At 60.2% G+C, this 16,550-nt stretch overlaps 7 protein-coding genes across 7 annotated transcripts; 5 read left to right on the top strand and 2 right to left on the bottom strand.

Moving 5' to 3' along the window:
• Positions 1-851: 851 nt before the first annotated feature.
• TRAVEDRAFT_163087 (NADH dehydrogenase Fe-S protein 8) lies at positions 852-2,002 on the bottom strand. Its single transcript, XM_008037361.1, has 6 exons — positions 1,702-2,002; positions 1,512-1,649; positions 1,358-1,450; positions 1,231-1,302; positions 1,055-1,165; positions 852-999 (listed from the first exon to the last, which is right to left on the bottom strand). Exons 1-6 carry the CDS (start codon positions 1,994-1,996, stop codon positions 980-982), a joined length of 729 nt encoding a protein of 242 aa, XP_008035552.1. The 5' UTR covers positions 1,997-2,002; the 3' UTR covers positions 852-979.
• A 229-nt stretch (positions 2,003-2,231) lies between these two features.
• Positions 2,232-2,970, top strand: TRAVEDRAFT_143667 (Prefoldin beta-like protein). The gene is made up of 5 exons (XM_008037360.1): positions 2,232-2,303; positions 2,363-2,453; positions 2,506-2,638; positions 2,692-2,807; positions 2,863-2,970. Exons 1-4 carry the CDS (start codon positions 2,237-2,239, stop codon positions 2,794-2,796), a joined length of 396 nt encoding a protein of 131 aa, XP_008035551.1. The 5' UTR covers positions 2,232-2,236; the 3' UTR covers positions 2,797-2,807; positions 2,863-2,970.
• Positions 2,971-4,464: 1,494 nt separating this feature from the next.
• On the top strand, positions 4,465-4,918 carry TRAVEDRAFT_115251 (PR-1-like protein; the record flags this gene model as incomplete). Its single annotated transcript, XM_008037359.1, has 2 exons — positions 4,465-4,675; positions 4,737-4,918. Coding segments are annotated over 2 exons (393 nt in total), but the record flags the coding sequence as incomplete, so codon positions are not given.
• A 1,074-nt stretch (positions 4,919-5,992) lies between these two features.
• On the bottom strand, positions 5,993-8,673 carry TRAVEDRAFT_115700 (uncharacterized protein; the record flags this gene model as incomplete). The annotated part of the gene is made up of 6 exons (XM_008037358.1): positions 5,993-6,105; positions 6,166-7,174; positions 7,230-8,092; positions 8,152-8,188; positions 8,245-8,282; positions 8,334-8,673. 6 exons carry the CDS (start codon positions 8,671-8,673, stop codon positions 5,993-5,995), a joined length of 2,400 nt encoding a protein of 799 aa, XP_008035549.1.
• A 903-nt stretch (positions 8,674-9,576) lies between these two features.
• Positions 9,577-13,005, top strand: TRAVEDRAFT_163075 (uncharacterized protein; the record flags this gene model as incomplete). The annotated part of the gene is made up of 15 exons (XM_008037357.1): positions 9,577-9,856; positions 9,912-9,977; positions 10,041-10,126; positions 10,185-10,274; positions 10,328-10,504; positions 10,557-10,610; positions 10,669-10,746; positions 10,797-10,812; positions 10,864-10,946; positions 10,998-11,037; positions 11,095-11,213; positions 11,268-12,449; positions 12,502-12,691; positions 12,748-12,847; positions 12,906-13,005. The coding sequence occupies 15 exons, from the start codon at positions 9,577-9,579 to the stop codon at positions 13,003-13,005; spliced, it is 2,661 nt and encodes an 886-aa protein (XP_008035548.1).
• Positions 13,006-13,373: 368 nt separating this feature from the next.
• Positions 13,374-13,976, top strand: TRAVEDRAFT_44482 (DUF1960-domain-containing protein; the record flags this gene model as incomplete). The annotated part of the gene is made up of 4 exons (XM_008036835.1): positions 13,374-13,451; positions 13,516-13,541; positions 13,655-13,683; positions 13,741-13,976. The coding sequence occupies 4 exons, from the start codon at positions 13,374-13,376 to the stop codon at positions 13,974-13,976; spliced, it is 369 nt and encodes a 122-aa protein (XP_008035026.1).
• A 355-nt stretch (positions 13,977-14,331) lies between these two features.
• On the top strand, positions 14,332-16,306 carry TRAVEDRAFT_27190 (nucleotide-binding domain-containing protein). The gene is made up of 2 exons (XM_008036620.1): positions 14,332-15,079; positions 15,135-16,306. The coding sequence occupies exons 1-2, from the start codon at positions 14,466-14,468 to the stop codon at positions 16,015-16,017; spliced, it is 1,497 nt and encodes a 498-aa protein (XP_008034811.1). The 5' UTR covers positions 14,332-14,465; the 3' UTR covers positions 16,018-16,306.
• The last annotated feature ends 244 nt before the right edge of the window (positions 16,307-16,550 follow it).

Below are 16,550 nucleotides of genomic sequence, written 5' to 3'. Positions count from 1 at the left end.
AGTCGGGACGCCTTCGCGGATTCGCACACATGGTGAGATCGGTCACGGATTTGGTTCCGAGGCGGATAGGGGTTGAAGGAAACTGTCACTCGCCTGGGGCCCCGACGCGGTCCGGTCTACCTGTGTGCCGAGCTGTTCATAGCACCGATAAGCCCCGGATGGGGAAAGCGCGGGTCGTCCCTTGCGGTACCTCCAAAGGCTGAAGAAGACTAGCCCCTTCCGAGGGCGCGAGGAGGGGCGGGGCGTTTGCGAATAGACGTGCGCGGGGGATGGGCTGTGCGGCGAGAAATCCTGTGCAGGCCAGAATCAGCTGTTTGTTTGTGGGAGTTCTGGAGCGAGACATACCTAATGCTCGTCCTTCGCGCCTGCGGATCACAGGGACGCGCGCTCCGTCATACTAGCACCGACGCGCCCGACTCGTTTGGTAGCACGTTCCATGGTGCCCCCATCGACGATAAACTTTCTTGCGTCATACTCACAATCATGGGTTCAGCCCTTCGGTCATCAATCTAACTAGAATCGCGCGCCATCGAACTCTAGAGCTGCGCGAACTGACCCTGCCGAAAGGAAGCGCGGGCGCGTGAGCTGAGCAACCTCAGTATGGGCAACCACCTCCCTCGGTGCCAATCCACACAAGGAGATTTGCACAGGTCCGACGGGGTCCTCGCCCGCGTCGGACCCACGTTGCTATTCTCCGCCCGCCTACAAAGTTTGAAAGCGCCTGCAAATGAACGCCCGACGCCGCCGACATGCCGTTACCGCCAGCTACATGGGCCAGTCATGGCCTTGCACGTCGTGCTGCGCGAGGAGGCGCGCGGCTTCTGCCGCGAAGTTTGCATAGCAAGGCACTCCACAGGACCCTTAGCGGGGAAACCTGAGAAAACGGGTTCGAATTACGTGTTGAGAACATATGGCATCAGCTTTGTGGCGGCTGGAAGGTGCCTCCACGCCTCCGACTCGCAACCCTCTATCCAGCGCGTCACCGGTAGACATGATCCGCTGCATTGACATGTCATCAGCTTGTGAAATAGACCGCAAGCGAGCGATAACATACAGTGCAGGTTCGCAGCGATCTCTGCTTCCGCTCTGTCACCATTGGCGAGCAACTTCTCCTTGTTGTAGAGGAGCTCCTCGCGAGTCTCTGTCGAGAACTCCTGGTTTTGTGCTGTTGGAGTGACGCAAGAGCGTTGAGCGGTTTACGCGATGGAGTAGAAGTAACTCGGCACGCACTCTCGACAATGGCGTCTACTGGACAGGCTTCCTGGCAGAAACCACAGTAGATGCACTTCGTCATGTCAATATCTATCACAACGTGACTGTTAGCTTCGCAGCTGCAAGGGCGTTCCAAGTGACTAACCGTAGCGAGTGGTCCGGCGTGAGCCGTCGGCTCGGGCCTCGCTCTCGATGGTAATGGCCTGCGCAGGGCAGATGGCCTCGCACAGTTTGCAAGCTGTCACGCGTGATGTATGAGATCATAGAGGCATGAGAACGGACGCGAGAACAAAACATACCGATGCAGCGCTCTTCACCGCTTGGGTATCTGCGAAGGGCATGCTCTCCGCGGAAGCGCGGCGACAGAGGGCCCTTCTCAAAGGGGTACATGATGGTGTACGGTGGCCGGAAGAACTGTTCCATGACTATCCACATGCCTGTTTGCAAGGTTCAGGAACTGTTTCACGGGACGGGTGCACACGTACGGACCTCTGATAATCTCGGTGAAAAAGAACAAGTGCACGGCCTTGTCAATGGCACTCGGACCATCCTTATACGGGTCATAGTCCTTGCCGACCTCGTCCGCGGCAGAGTATGTCTTCACCGGTGGAGAGCGTATGGGTGCTTCGGCCTCGAGGGGGGTCTTGGGCTGGCTGTTCAAGAGAGGGTCGCGGGGACCAGTGGAGTGCCATCGGTAGGCAAGGGTGATGTGGGAGGCGGTGACACGGCCAGCGGCCAGCCTGGCAGAGGGACCGGCGGCGACGAGGGCGCGCACGAAGGACATGGTGGTGGGGGTTGTCGACTAGGGCGTGAACGACGACAAACGACCGCTCGTCGACGTTGTGGAGGATGGCGGGCGACTTCCGGGACACCTCAACGCCATCGAGCGCTGCCGGGCATTGCCGGCACTCGCCTCGGCCAATCACGACGCGAGCATCTGCTATGCGATTCGCACCTTTTTTGGACGAGATTGTCGTGACTGCTGCGTGACACGCTGTGACTGCACGCATCTGTCTCCTCCGCCATGTCGAGTGCAGCCTCGAAAGCAAAGTCCACGGGCAAGGCACCCCAGCCCAGGCCATCCGCGCAGGGTCTGTCTCTCCGACGCGTCTACTCCCTGCCAGTCTAACCTCGCCGGGTGGCTAGCCAGAGCTGCAACAGCAATATAATCGTCTGCAAAACGAGCTGCAAGCGCTTGCAAGCAAGATCGGAGAGCTTGAGCAGGAGGCTGAGGAGCACAAGTGAGCAAGATGGCGAAGCTCGTGAATCACAGATTACTAACGCTCTTCCCAGCCTGGTACTCACTACGCTTGATGAAGCCCTGGCTGAGGAACCCGACCGAAAGTGCTTCAGACTTGTCGGCGGTGTATTAGTAGAGCGGACCGTCAAGGACGTCGTTCCCGCACTCAATACCAACAAGGATGGTGTAAGCGGTCTCTCCCAACGCCGGTTTTTTGCGCGCACTCATGTTCGTGTTAGATCCAAAAAGTGATCGCCAATCTCGTCGAACAGTATAAGGGTAAGGATGAGGAGTTCGAGAACTTCAAGCGGGAGTACAACATACGGCCTGCACCTGCTAGCTGAGCGACGAAGCTGTGAGTGGTGCTGTTCTATGACACCGTGGCGCAAGTTACTCATTATTGACTGCAGACATTGTGTGTACATCATAATCAGGACCGCACGTGTATCATATGAGCACCGACATGCTGTCCGGAAACACCTCTCGAGCGCAGGCGACACTCGAAGTTTCATATCCCCACAGATGCTCCTCTCCACAAATGCCTACCATACAAGTCAAGCTGAGAGACCGTTGAATTTGAAGATGGTGCACTAGCGCCCTGTCCAGATTAGTCTTGGTCTTCGAGATGCGCAACTGCCGACGCCATCGGCTAAGTGTTCGTCGGTGCGACGGCTGTTGTGGATGCACATGTGTCCACAACTCTGCACGTCCTTCAGCTTCCGTTACGATGTCTTTGTGCAATCTTCACGTCCTGTCCTTCCAACAGCTCTAAATCAGTCTCAGGGCCTCGAGGCGCTGCACATCGTGACCGCAACAAACTCAAAATCCAGCTGGGCCTGGTAACAGACGCCAACCACCTTTCGTTCCTTCCCCCTCCTCATCTTCGACCGTGGACTCTCATTCCTTCGTCCTGTCGCCCTGGGGCCCTTTGTGATCCATACTTTGCTTTTTCGCTCATTTATTACGCGTCATGAAGGTCTCTTTCGGAAGCATCGTCTTGGTCATCGCTGCGTCCGCGTCGGTAACCGCAGCTGTTCCTTCTGCGTTTCATGGTCAGAGTTTCTTCTAGTGGGCATCGGATCAACGTGATTCTCGCTAACGCTTGTCCAGAGCCCGCCTCTTCGGCCTTGTCCCCTTCAGGAACGGCGACGGTGACCAGCGATCAAGCCAGTATCGTTCAGAGCACCAGTGGTCCTACCAGCGGCACTGAAACGCCGTCCTCCGAACTATCCGCGCCCACTACTACGCCGAGCGCGCCGGGACCCTCAGCGTCAACCTCCGAGAGCGCTACGTCCACGAGCGTGTCGTCGTCGGTTACTCCAATTCAAAGCTCGATCATTGAATCTGCTACTTCGGCCGTAGGTTCGCCGACTTCCACAACGGTCTCGTCAAGCTCTTCCGTCCAGGTCACTCCCACTTCCTCCGACGTCTCCTCCGACACTAGCGCCTCGGTCACACCGTCCTCGGCTGCGGCTACGCCTTCCACAGAGCAACCTGGAACGTCGGCGGTCACAGTTTCACCTAGTTCTGCGCTAGTCAGTCCGTCGAGCGCCTCCATCACCCCGAGTCCCCTTCCCTCGAGTCCTTCACCATCTGGGTCATCGATCACGTCTCCGGCACTCTCGGACATTTCAACTTCGGTTTCGGTGTCGGTATCGTCTAGCATCTCGTCCGACGAGTCAAGCACAAGCCCCGCGTCTACGCCATCCGCTATCAGCGCGAACAGCGCATCTGACATATCGACACCCTCGGCATCAGCGCCCTCTCCTCCTCCTTCGGACGTTTCGTCGGCGTCGACACCGATCACTACTTCTCCCGCCGTCAGCGCTCCTTCGACGACCTCGGGGAGTGCTAGCTCGGCGTCTACTCTTACGCCCTCGTCCTCTGACGCCAACGCCTCTACCCCGACTAGCAGCGGTTTCAGCACTAGCTTCGTCACCCCCTCCGCTCCGGCTTCGACAAGTGCCGCGTCGATCCCTGCGCCGACCGTAGGTTCCGAGCAAAAGCAGGTTTATCTGGATCGGCACAACAGCGTGCGCCAGAATTTCAACGCGCCGCCGCTCACTTGGTCGGATGACCTGCAGGCTAAGGCGCAGGGCTACGCGGAGCGCTGCGAGCTCAGACACTCGAACGGGGTGCTTGGCCCATTCGGCGAGAACCTCGCTGCTGCCACTGGCAACTTCGACATTGACGCCGCAGTGGATCTCTTCGTGAGCGACCAGGGTGAGTCGTGATCGCACTTAGCTTGTGTTGCGCGCTCACGCTCAGTAATCATCACCAATAGGCCAATTCAATGCGGATCATGTCGTCTTCAGCCACTTCACTCAGGTTGTCTGGAAGTCCACCACGCAGGTTGGATGCGGTATCGCTACGTGCGACAACATCTTCCCGTCCCGCAAGGGCCATGCCACCTACCACGTTTGTCTCTATGATCCGGTTGGAAATGTCATTGGCCAGGAGAAGTGAGTCTGACGCGCCGTTCCCTTCGCTCGATAATCCTTCTGACGAAGCATATGTATTGCAGGAGAAACCTGCCTGTGTAAAACCACGCTTCAAACGTTGCGCTCAAACACGTGCGCTGCAACTCGCCCTTCGTAATCCCGAGGTCAGGCAACTTCGGAATATTCGCCGTTAACTTATTGCCTCGCCCCGGGTGCGGCGAAGGCCTATATGCGTCCCATTGGAGAGTTTCATGTGTAGAACGTCGCTGTCGCTGTCGCGATCGAAGGTCCGGAAACCTGTAACGTCACCCATTTCGTCTGTCCCTGCCGTCCCTGTCGCTCTCGCGCTGTCTCTTTGCACTCATGCTGTACCGTCCTGCGCTCGTGGCCCGCACTCCGCGGCCCCACCACAATTGATGCGTGTTTCCCCATTGCGCCCGCACGGCGTCCCGCTAGTACGCCGGAGGGCCCGCACCTCCGAATGCCCACCAACCCAATCAGGCTCCGAAGCGTGGCCACCACAACTGCGATCTCGCGAGATCTGTGGACAGACGTGGTGCGCTGATGGGCCATGAGGCGTGTCACCGCGATCGTCCCTTCAGCGGGTCGCCGCTGACTGTATTGGTGGCCGCCCTGAACGGCCGAAGGGCGTCCCTGCGGAGATGGCGGCTGCATTGCCCAAGTTGCGACGGGCTCGGAATATACATAGCCTCAGGCTGGACAGCGGGATGCGCGACTACCGCAGCAGCGGGTCCGAGTTGTGTCACCCGCCGCCGTGGCCGTGGCACGCCCGCACCTGTGGTGGCGCACCCGCGCCGTCGAGATTTCAATTCGTGCATGTCGCTGAAACATGCCCGAGGACTTCGAGGCTCCGCGCACCTCGTGTTGGGCTAGTCCAACTTGGGGGCGCAGCGCAGCGGGGTCCAGTCGGGGAGGTGACACATCGGACACGCACACGCCGATAAGCAGGCATGGGTAAGCGTAGCATGTTTGCATTAACAGTGCATGTACACACATCGCTGAGTGCGAATGTACAGATTGCATTCCTTCGATACACGTCCGCGCATCTCATCTCCACCAGGTCGTGCGTGCATGCCAGTCACTGCCGTGGCAGGGCTTTAATGGCAAAGTCGTAAATGCCCATGCGCCGCAATAGATCCTGGTGGAGGAGCATGAACAGATCCCTGCCGCCCCCGACGGACATGTCTGTCACTGCAGAAAAATGGTGGTCAGGACGTACGCCGATCCAACGTTAACACGATCCGCACTCACGCCACAGTGCAGCCTTCAGCCAGCTGGCGGCGTTCGCCTCGTCCCGCAGCACAACATACGTGTTCGCGATGCGGAGCATCACCTCGATAGGCTCTAGGAACGACGTCGCCGTCGGGATGCGCTCGGTGCCGATAGGCAGCAGTCCCCCACGCGCGAGTGCGAACCCGTACCGCTCAAGCGCCTTCATGTCGAGCCGGATCGCCTCGACAAGGTCGTGCGGGTTCGTAGACATGCGCAGCTTCTCCGCGACGACGTGCAGCGCGCGCGCACTCAGCGGGCGGAGCCCACTGCGCCCTGGGCCGTACGTCGCCGCGATCTGCTCCTCAAGTGTGCGCATCTCGGCCAGGGAGATGGACACCGCGTTGTCGAGCTTCTCCTTGAGCTTTCGCTGCTTCTGGTGCCGCGCATCGCCGTCGCGCTGGTCCTCCAGGCACAGGCGGCATCTGCAGTCTTTGATCATGTGCTTGCGCAGGATCGCCCTGCGGTCGGGGTACGTCTCCTCGACGCAGTATGGGATGGTGACTTCCGTGCCTGCAGGGATTGGCTCTGCGGCGCGGACGATCAGGAGGTCCCCGATGCAGTACCACGTTGCGTTCGCGACGCAGCAGTGGTTAAACATCGACGGGAGTGTGTACAGGGCGGCAGGCTTCGCCCGCTCGTCCTCCCGGGGATTGTCCAGACGGACGGGACAGAAGACGTTGTACGTGCATATCGCCTCGAGCCTCGAAATGTTGATGTTGACTTGAGGGTCGAAGGGGTCCACTTCGCAAGCAGGACGGTGTGGAGGCGGGTATGTGTGAGGAGGCGTCCACTCCAGGTTGGGGCCCGCATGCAGGTCGAACACTGCGTCGTGAAGGTCGGGATTGCCGTAGATCTTCTCTACGATGCGGGCGAGGAGGAGCGCGTCTGTTCGTTCGCGGCTTGACCCCAGGAGCAGGTCGATCGTGACGACACCTTCGTCGACTGGGAGTTCCTCACCATAGACAGAGGCGAATGGTTTGGCAGCGAGCTGGGACAAATCGTCAGACTGGTTGATGATGTCGAGGACTGCGTGTTGGACGTACCAGAAGATCCCCCGTTTTGATGTTACGTGTGGCGATCATGCCCCGGCCCCGGTCCTGCGTCCAGCGGACTTCCAAGGGACCAACGAAGTCAGCTGCTTCGACGCGAATCTGCTTCGAGACGCTGGCCGTCAGGAAGAGGGATACCCAGTCGTATTGGCCAGTCTTTGCTTCGTGCATGCGCTGACGGCATTTATCCAGCCAGCCGGTTACAGCGGCGTCTTCGGGGTGCCTGTTCTTCCAACGAAGGAAGTCCTCAGCGGCACCCCGGAAGTCGCCCCTGCCATACCGCGCCTTCGCCAGGCGGAGGAGTGCCTTGAAGGAATACTCGTCGTTCGTGCCTATCTTCGTGATGATCCACTGTGCGTCATAGGCAGCGCCCGAGTAGTACTGTAGCCGCAGATATGCTTCGGCACGGTTCAGGCGCAGAGCGAGCGCCTCACGTTCGCGGTCACGCTCAGTGGTGAACGTAAGGGCATGTGAGATCGTGAGCGCCGCGGGGAACCACTGCCCGGTTCGGTAGTGCTCGTTGCCCCAGAGCTGCCAGTCCCCGAGGGCGTTTGGTAGCCGGGAAGCACCTGGGATCACGTCGCCTGACCTCCATCTGATGCCCTGGAGTAGGGGGCTTTTGGCAGGGACGAATGCGATGTCTGCGGGGCTGTCGACACGCAGGAAAGGGTGGGCGGACGCGTCCTGGGATGGCGGCTTCAGAATCGGCTCACGTATAGCCAGGACTGTGCCGCGCGGAAAGATGGTGTCCAAGTAATGAAGGGGGCTGCCGAACGCGGTGGGGAAGTTGTAGATTGACAAGGGATAAGCGATGCCTTCGGGATCCTCCACCACCACCTGGACGGCGACCATACGTACTGGGAGGGAGATGCAATTAGCACGGCGCGCAAGAAGCACATGAAACGCGAAAACTCACCACAGGGGGCGATAACACGGCATAGAAGAAACCGTCCCTGAGTACGATCATCCGGTCAATGATTGAACGAGAATAACGATGTGGGTGACATACGGCGTGCGCTTTACGAACATACATCTTGGAGAAGTCGACTGGGATGGGGTCAATAGCCGGAGTAGAATATGATGATAGGGGATGCGTACTGCGGGTTAGGGCTTGAAGGGGTGTCGAACTGGAGTGCTTCGGAAAGCCGACCATCGTGGTGTACCACCGTTTCTTGCCTTCGATATCCCCAGCATTTTGACGTGCTAAGGACTCGAGCTGGACTCGATGATCCTCGCATTGCCTGATGAGCTGCTTGCGGTCGACTGGGGTGGCGGGGTGCGGTGGTATCTTGCTGTCTTCGTCGAGCCATTTCCAGTACTCCCTGGCGTACTGTGAAACCTGCTCAGGGAACAAGGTGTCGGGGAAACGCGGCGGGGGACGACCGAGCGAGGAGGATGCTTTCGCTGAGGAGTGCTGCTCGCGCCGTTCGGGATTCATGACACAGGTCGGATGTGGGGATGAGGGCGACATAGCGGGCATCCGCGCAGTTTTTGTGCGCAAGCCTCATCTCTGCGACGTGTGCAAGGACGGCGGGGAGCGTTGGCCTCACGACCTCTGTCGGTGGACGCAAGAGAGCGTATGTGTGCAGGAGTGGGTCCAGAAACGCTCACGGGAAGACGCCGGAGGACCGCAGCATCCCCGCGCAATGAGACCTATCGGAGACGTATCATGGACGAGTAGGGCAGAGACAGCGCCTGATTTGGGGGAGATACTCGCCTCGTTGGTATCTGGGTTTGTTCCTCGGGGAAGGATGGATGTCGTTGGGCATCAGCGCGGAGGAGCGGCCTGGGGCTCGTGGCCGGGGGCCGCATACAAAAATGAGGTCTGAGCACCGTGAAGCATTACAAGCTCGGACCGGGGGCGTACGAGATGGTGGATGTCTGTGGGCGCACCGTGAGTACGACGCGGGCGGGCGTTCGGGGAACGGAGGGACGTACGGAAGTCATGAGGGCGGCGACGGGCGACAAGGGGGATGGTTCGCAACCACCACATGCCGGGCGCAAGGTCAGGTTCGCGGACTGTTAGCTCACTGTGGGCACCAGTGGGCACGACGGCGTGCGCGGCGGAGTTCACGAGTCCTATCGATCCAGCAGCCGCCCAGTCCCGTCCCAGAATGGAACGACGTTGATCGTGGCAGAAGCTGGAACCCGGGTTAGGGTTGCACCCCGCAACATGGGCGTCTCTTCACAGGGCTTCGACATCGACGCTCACCTTCACCGGACGGGTCTTCGGCCCAATCCATTCCATGAGCGACAGAGAGCACAGCGTCGCGTGTTTCGCCCCGCACATCTCTGCTCTCGACCACCACCACCCCGACTCCTGAACGCATCTGGCCAGGGTATGCAAACGGGTGCCCATCCAACCGCCAACGCCGGACCTTCTGGCCACATTACGTATCTGCCATCCTCGACCCAGTCTCAATTGAGGTCCACCCAGATTCTCACGTCCTTACCTCAAATCATCTCCGAGCTCGTGCAAAACTCTCTTGATGCAAACGCACACAGTGTAGATGTCACCCTAGATCCAGCAGAATGGGAATGTTCCGTCCGCGACGACGGCGCTGGAATTTCACGAGACGGACTCACCGTTCTCGCTGGCGGCTCGCAGGACGGTCGTTACGGTAGGTTTTCAAGCGCCGTTGTGTCGTATCACGCACTAGCTGATGCACTGCGTAGGCACCTCGAAGGCGTATACGCCTGCGTCCTTGGACGAAGTAACCACTTTCGGCTTTCGGGGTGAAGGTACAGAGACCGCGAGTGTGACGGAATGAGTCCCGAACATCTCTCACGCATCTATGCGTATAGCATTAGCCTCAGCGGCCGACATTGCATGCCTTGAGATCTCCTCACGAACAGCGCATTCGCGCGAAAGTTGGTCAGTCATACTAAAGGTTTGCCTTCGCCAGTACGTAGCATTCCTCGGAACTGCTTGTGCTTATTCTGTTGTAGGGCGGGCAGCTGCTATTTGCGGGCCCCTCGATCCGCTGGCGTCGAGAAGCGCCCGGGACTGTTGTCTCAATCCGCGACGCGTTTTACAACGTCAGTATATGCGCTCGGTAGGAGGATGATTTGACCAAACTTCCTACTTTTAGCTTCCTATCCGCCGGCGCTCACATCCTAATGCCTCACGAACGATTGAGCTTGTGAAACGAGAGGTGGAGGCCTTCGCACTCGTTTTCCCGAATGTCTCTTTCTCCCTAGAGAACGCTCGTAAAGACAAAGCAGGCACTCTCGCGCGCTCCAAAGCGCGCGTGTTGACTGTCCCAAAGGTCTGCGTTCGTACCTTTCTAGGTCAAGCTCTTATCTGACTCATACGCGTAGACCGCATCGACTCTAGCTGCCTTTCGTCACATATACGGCAAAGCACTAGCCGATGTGGGGTTTCTGTCAGTCGCCGTCATGCGAGAACCATCTCATTTTACTTGTTATACAGGAGGTCGAGGAAATAGAGGAACAGTGTGACGGCATGCGCCTCGAAGGATTCGTATCCTTGCAGGGGGCGTACTCTAAGGTGTGCTGAACATGGCGTCATGTAACTCCTCATGCTGATATTCTACGCAGGCATACCAGTTCTTGTGTACGTCTACTGATCTCGTCGACGTTGTACAGCTAATTTTGGAACGTCCAGATATCAACAAGCATCCTATGGCAACATGCGATCTTCACCGACATATAGAAGCCGTGTACTCTCGTAGCTCCTTTAACAAACACGTACGTCAGTTGTTCATCAAGCGTCGCACGGCCGCTGATAGCTTTTCCCAGGCCCTGGAAGAGCTGGGCAAGACCAACGATCTCACCAGTTGTAAGTATTGGTCTCTGACTTCCTGCCGGGCCAGACTAATCTCCGCGCTGAACGCAGCGGTGCGCCGCTCTCCTCGTAAGGCAGAGAAGAAGGCGGTATATGTCTTGAATCTCACCATCCCGCCGCGATTCGTCGACAACTGCATCGAGCCGGCAAAGGCCGCCGTACAACTACAGGTATATTTGCCGGACTGCCGCGTATATGCTAGTCAGCGCTCATAAAAGGGACAGAACTCATCTGCCACGGCCTCCTTCCTATCCTCAACCATCGAACGCGTGCTGCTAAAACACGGTTTTCTGACTCCGCGAGTGCACGACGTCCAGCCCTCGGCCGCTGCCGCGTCGCCACGCAAGAGACGGAGACTCGAACGCGAAAATTATCCAACTGGACCCGCGCAAAGCGGGACTTCCCGCTCGTCCTCCGTCCCCCATCATCCCTCGCACCCCTTGCCCAGTATCATCGTGAAAAAAAATTGCACCGATGGCGGAGTTGACGAGGAAGAGGCATCGCCCAATCTTCAGTGGACAGACCCTGCGACCGGGGAGCGGTTCGTCATCGATGCGCGGACGGGGAACTCCTACCCGCAGCTCGCCTCCGTAGCGCCTTCTAGTGCTGATACCTCCACTGCGCCCACAACCCGGGCGCGTATGACGCTCCCGAGCGCACACCGGCCTCTCTTCAGCCCACGGCCAGCCGACGCCCCCGCGGCCCCCGCATGGATCGCGGAAGCCCTGCGCGCCAACGAGGCGTACAGGCCATCAGAGCGCAAAATCCACGCGGTCATATCGAGCGGCGCCGACGCGGTGGGCCAGCACGCCTGCAACGGTGCGCACGGGCGCCCCGGGGCTGCACCCACAACCCTCCCGTGGGACGCGCCGCGGCGCGCGCGCTTCACAGCCTCCGACCTGGCGCGCGCACGCGTGCTGGGCCAGGTCGACCGCAAGTTCGTGGCGTGCATCATCATGCACTCTGCGCAGGCTGCGGGAGAAGAAGGTGGAGGCGATGAGTATCGCGAAGATGGCCATGGGGAACGCGCGCTTGTGCTTATTGACCAGCATGCCGCGGACGAGCGTGTGCGCGTCGAGCGCTTCCTGCATGAGCTGTGCGCTCCGTCGTGGCGCGGAGGTCACCCTTCCGAGGTGGGTGCGCGTTGCGGCGGTGGGAGCGGGGGCGGTGGTGGGGGTGGTGTGCGGACGAGGGTGCTCGCTCCGCCGGTGAACGTATTGTTGACACAGGTGGAGGCGAGAGCGATCGCGAAGACGTCTGACGTTCGTTCAGCGTTTGGTCGCTGGGGCATCACCTTTGCTGGTTCCTCCGCTGTCCAGGAAGACATACCCAGTGCAACCCAGGACGGCGAGACAGCGTATGTTCAGGTCGCAGTCGCGACCGTGCCGGAGGTTGTCGCGGACAAGGTCCGTTTCTCTGCATCTACTACAATGACAAGGCTGACGGGTACAACTGCAGCTGCTGGCTGGAGACGAGCTGCGTGACTTGATCAAGGGGTACTTAGCGAAGCTGGAATCAGACGGATTAGAGGGATATGTGCACGAGCCCGATCCCCCTCAAATGGGTGATGGTTTGCACGAGTGGCAACGGGCTCTGCGATATTGTCCCCGCGAGCTCGTCGAGCTCGTGAACTCAAAAGCCTGTCGAGGTGCGCTCCACTACGACTCGCCTCGATCGATCGGTACTCACCAAAGACGTTTCAAGGCGCCATTATGTTTAACGACACCCTCACACTGGAACAATGCAAGAACCTTCTCGACAAGCTGTCCGGGACAGCATTGCCATTCCAGTGCGCACACGGACGGTGGGTGCCCCCTCTCCGTCTTTGTGTACGGCTTGGCTGATCGGCGCACCTGCACAAGGCCTTCCTTGGTGCCCTTGGTGGACGTCGGCGGTTCAGTGTATAACCCAGCGGGCGCTCCCATCGATTGGGGCGAGTTCATGGGACCACGTAGTCAATAGGTGGTCACCGGTTGTATAGCAAGCATGTGCGCGGTTGTGCGCGGCCCCGGACGTCCGCGAGCACGATGTCAGCGTGAGTCTGCCTGAGTCGCGATGAGCGCATGCAATGGCCGGGAACGATCTGGAGTGATAGGGCGGGTGATTTGGCTGGCGGGCGTGGGGATCGATGCGCGGGCCAGCGAGAGGCTGCGAGAGTGGTCTGGATGATGTCACGCGAGCGCGGGCACCCATGACGTCACTCCCCCGCGCGCCCCTCATATACTCGCCGCCCGTGCTCGCTCCTGCTGCATACGCACATACGCACTCCCCTGCTCTCCCTCCTCATCGCACAACACCGCCTCTACACCACCGCACAACCACCGCACACCATGGGTCGCGAGCTTACGAAGGTCGTGTACAAGACTGACGCCAACGAGGACTTCATTGTCATCGTCAACCCCGCAGAGGTGCGTCCATCGAGTGGCGATCGCGTGTGATCGTAGTGCTCACGCCTGTCTTTACACCCTCCAGTTCAAGAAGTGGAAGGAAGGAGGTACGTACGCTGCTCGTCTGCGAGCACGGCGCATGCTGACACTATCTCTGCAGACACGTAATGGCACATTCCCTTTGTGCACGTCCGGACGTCCAAGACTGACTGACAGCGATCTAGCACCGTCCCATTAACGGAGGTCGTCGATGGTAAGTGCCTTCGTTGCCCGTGGATGTGCGTGCGCTGATAGGGCGCGATGCACACAGCGTTCCAGGTGTTCTGGTCGAACCAGGGCGCACAAGGGCTGCTCGGCACCCCGTCAAACCAGCAGCTGGACAACGCGTTCGGGACGCACAAAGACGTGGACGTGATCACCGCCATCCTCCAGAAGGGCAAGGAGGAGACCGGAAAGAGCATCCGATCAGGCGAGGGCACCGCGACGAACCTCACGAAGGGCAGCTTCGCGGTCGACACGAAGGGGAAGGGCTCGAATGGGATCTAGGCCCGGATCCTTGGTCCGTCTCGGATTTGAAGTGACTGGGTGGGACGAACGGCAGTGTACCAACAGCATGTATTCTTGAGCATAAACAGCATGATATTCTCGCGCCGTGGGCGGCCTTCGGCCACACAGCGCAGCGGAGGCCTGGAGTCGAGGAGGAGGGTGTAGATGGGCGAGACCAGCAGAAACGCAGGACCGCAAGCGTTCCGGAGCTTGTGTACCTGGTAGATGGGAGAGAACGGGGCCAATGGGAGGCGGTGTGAAGCCGGCGGCTGGGGCATGGTAAGGCCGTGCGAGGCGCCCAGCGTGAGGTCACCGCGCCGGCGAGGACTTGCGGAGGATTGCAGCGGCATGGCCCCGCGCGCAAATCTACCTGCAGCCGCGCCCGGCGCAGGTTCTTAGGATCCTGCTGCGAGACCCATCTACATCCCCGCGGGCAACTGTCCATCCCGCTCGCTCCCTGCCACGACTGCCACGGCATTATACACGAGCATGCCCACCACAGTCATCCTCGGCGCAGGCATCATCGGCCTCGCGACCGCCCACTCCCTCGCCGAGCTCGCGCCCCCAGACCACAGAATACACCTCGTCGACCCCGCCCCCGAGCTCTTTGCATCCGCGTCCGGCAAGGCCGCCGGGTTCATCGCGAAGGACTGGTTTGCGCCCGCGATCGCGCCTCTCGGGGACCTGTCCTTCGACCTCCATCGGGCGCTCGCCCACAGGCACAACGGCCGCGCGCGATGGGCATACTCTGAGAGCATCTCCTACTCCCTCGACCGCGATTTCGACGATGACTCCGACGACCCCGACCTCGATCCCGGGCTCGCCTCCGGATCGGATCGCGGTGCGGACGCAGAATCTACAGAGCAGAGCAGCGCGAGTGGTCAAGATGTCCCCATCTCTGGCCGCAATGGCAGCCAGGGCCAGGGCGGCCTTGACTGGCTCCGCCAAAACACAAGCCGGGCGAGCGTACTCGAAGACAATGTCGAGAAGGCACACTCGGATAGGAGCGTGTCGGTCGATGACACAGACGAGCTGCCCAAATGGCTCCGCGCAAGGCCAGACGCGCTACAGATGATATCGGACAGGAAGTCCACTGCTCAGCTGTACGTCGTCTCGCGCCCGGTTCTTTCTTCTTAGGATCCTCAGTGCTGCACCCAGACATCCTTGGCAGCTGTGCGAGTTCCTGCTCGAGCAGTGTCTCGCCGCCGGCGTCACCCTCCACCAGCCCGCCCGCGCGACCAAGCTATGGCTGGACGAGGACAACCCGGGCGGGCTCACGCGCATCCGCGTCGAGTACCTCGGCCTCCTAGCAAAGACGGTCGACGGGCGCGCGCGCACCGTCGACATCCCCTGCGACAATGTCGTCATCGCCGCCGGCTGCTGGACGCCGCAGGTCTACACCGCCCTCTTCCCGAACGCGAACCGCATCCCGCGCATCACGCACCTCGCAGGGTACTCCGTCACGTTCAAGGCGAAGCACTGGCCGCCCCCCAATCCTACTCCGAAGGCGGACCCACACGCGCCACAGGCGCCTAGCAGCCCGTCCCTGCCCCTGCCCCGCCGGCACGACTCCCAGGTGTACCTCGGGGCGAGCCCCTCCCACGCGATCTTCACCGGCGCGCACGGATTCTCGCCCGAGATCTTCTCACGCACCGCGGGGGACGTCTGGCTGGGCGGCCTGAACCCGGCCGCGGCGGCGCTCCCGGCGCTGCCCACGGACGCACAGGTCGCCCCCGCGGAGGTCGCCAAGCTGCTCGCGGTCGCGCATGAGCTGTGTGGGGAGGACATCGAGCTGCGCAGCCAGGCGTTGTGCTTCCGCCCGGTGAGCGCGACGGGGCGGCCGATTATCTCGCGGATGCATGTTGCGGACCTCGGCGATGGGGTGAAGCCGCCCGGGCACGACGGGGCGGGTGGGGTGTTCGTCGCGACGGGCCACGGTCCATGGGGAATCTCCTTGAGCCTCGGGACGGGAAGAGTCGTGAGCGAGATGGTGCTGGGGCGGACGACGAGCGCAGACGTGAGCGCATTGACGAGGTGGTAAGTGCTCACCAAATATTTGCTTCTAGATCCCCGAGGCGGGTCACGATGGCATCCGGGGTGCCTTGGATAAGCGAGAGAGGGCCTGAGAGAGGCACTGGGTATGCTGGCTCGACGTGGCCGGGGGGAAAGGCACGGGTGGAGCGGCGCGATCTACAATTATTGACCTGGGCGGCAGGCCACAGGCATGGGCCATCTATTATCTCCGGATCTCTCGCAGCGGCGGCGTGGCGGGATGGGGCTTCTTGGGCTTACCAGTGCGACACAACTACATCAGTTCTTATGAATTCCCCTCCCTCTGCGTCTCGCGTGCATATCGTCATGCCTCCGAGTCTTTGCGTCTGGACGGTGCTTGATGTGTGCGTTCTTTCCAGGGACGGTGTGCCAGGCGAATCCGACTAGTGCAAGACGAGTGAGCCGCCTCGTGCATGGCAGCCACAGAGAATCAACTGCAAATGAACAACCTTTAAATCCGACGGGATCCACCTGGGGCGGGTGCATTTAATAACCGCGCGCGATGTGCTCGTGGGGCCGGCA

This window comes from Trametes versicolor (assembly GCF_000271585.1).
Source record: "Trametes versicolor FP-101664 SS1 unplaced genomic scaffold TRAVEscaffold_3, whole genome shotgun sequence".
In the NCBI taxonomy this organism is placed as follows: Eukaryota; Fungi; Basidiomycota; class Agaricomycetes; order Polyporales; family Polyporaceae; genus Trametes; species Trametes versicolor.
Note: the sequence above shows the minus strand (reverse complement) of the source record. Positions and strands in the feature narration are given on the sequence as shown.

Bases quoted from the DNA above. Each gene is read 5' to 3' on its own strand.
- TRAVEDRAFT_27190 (XM_008036620.1), top strand. From the start codon at position 14,466: ATGCCCACCACAGTCATCCTCGGCGCAGGCATCATCGGCCTCGCGACC. The intron at 15,080-15,134 runs GTACGTCGTCTC...TGCTGCACCCAG, and splicing joins AGGAAGTCCACTGCTCAGCT to ACATCCTTGGCAGCTGTGCG.
- TRAVEDRAFT_143667 (XM_008037360.1), top strand. From the start codon at position 2,237: ATGTCGAGTGCAGCCTCGAAAGCAAAGTCCACGGGCAAGGCACCCCAG. The intron at 2,304-2,362 runs GTCTGTCTCTCC...GTGGCTAGCCAG, and splicing joins GCCCAGGCCATCCGCGCAGG to AGCTGCAACAGCAATATAAT. The intron at 2,639-2,691 runs GTAAGCGGTCTC...TGTTCGTGTTAG, and splicing joins TCAATACCAACAAGGATGGT to ATCCAAAAAGTGATCGCCAA.
- TRAVEDRAFT_163087 (XM_008037361.1), bottom strand. From the start codon at position 1,996: ATGTCCTTCGTGCGCGCCCTCGTCGCCGCCGGTCCCTCTGCCAGGCTG. The intron at 1,303-1,357 runs GTTAGTCACTTG...ACGTTGTGATAG, and splicing joins ACGCCGGACCACTCGCTACG to ATATTGACATGACGAAGTGC. The intron at 1,000-1,054 runs GTATGTTATCGC...ATGTCAATGCAG, and splicing joins GATCGCTGCGAACCTGCACT to CGGATCATGTCTACCGGTGA.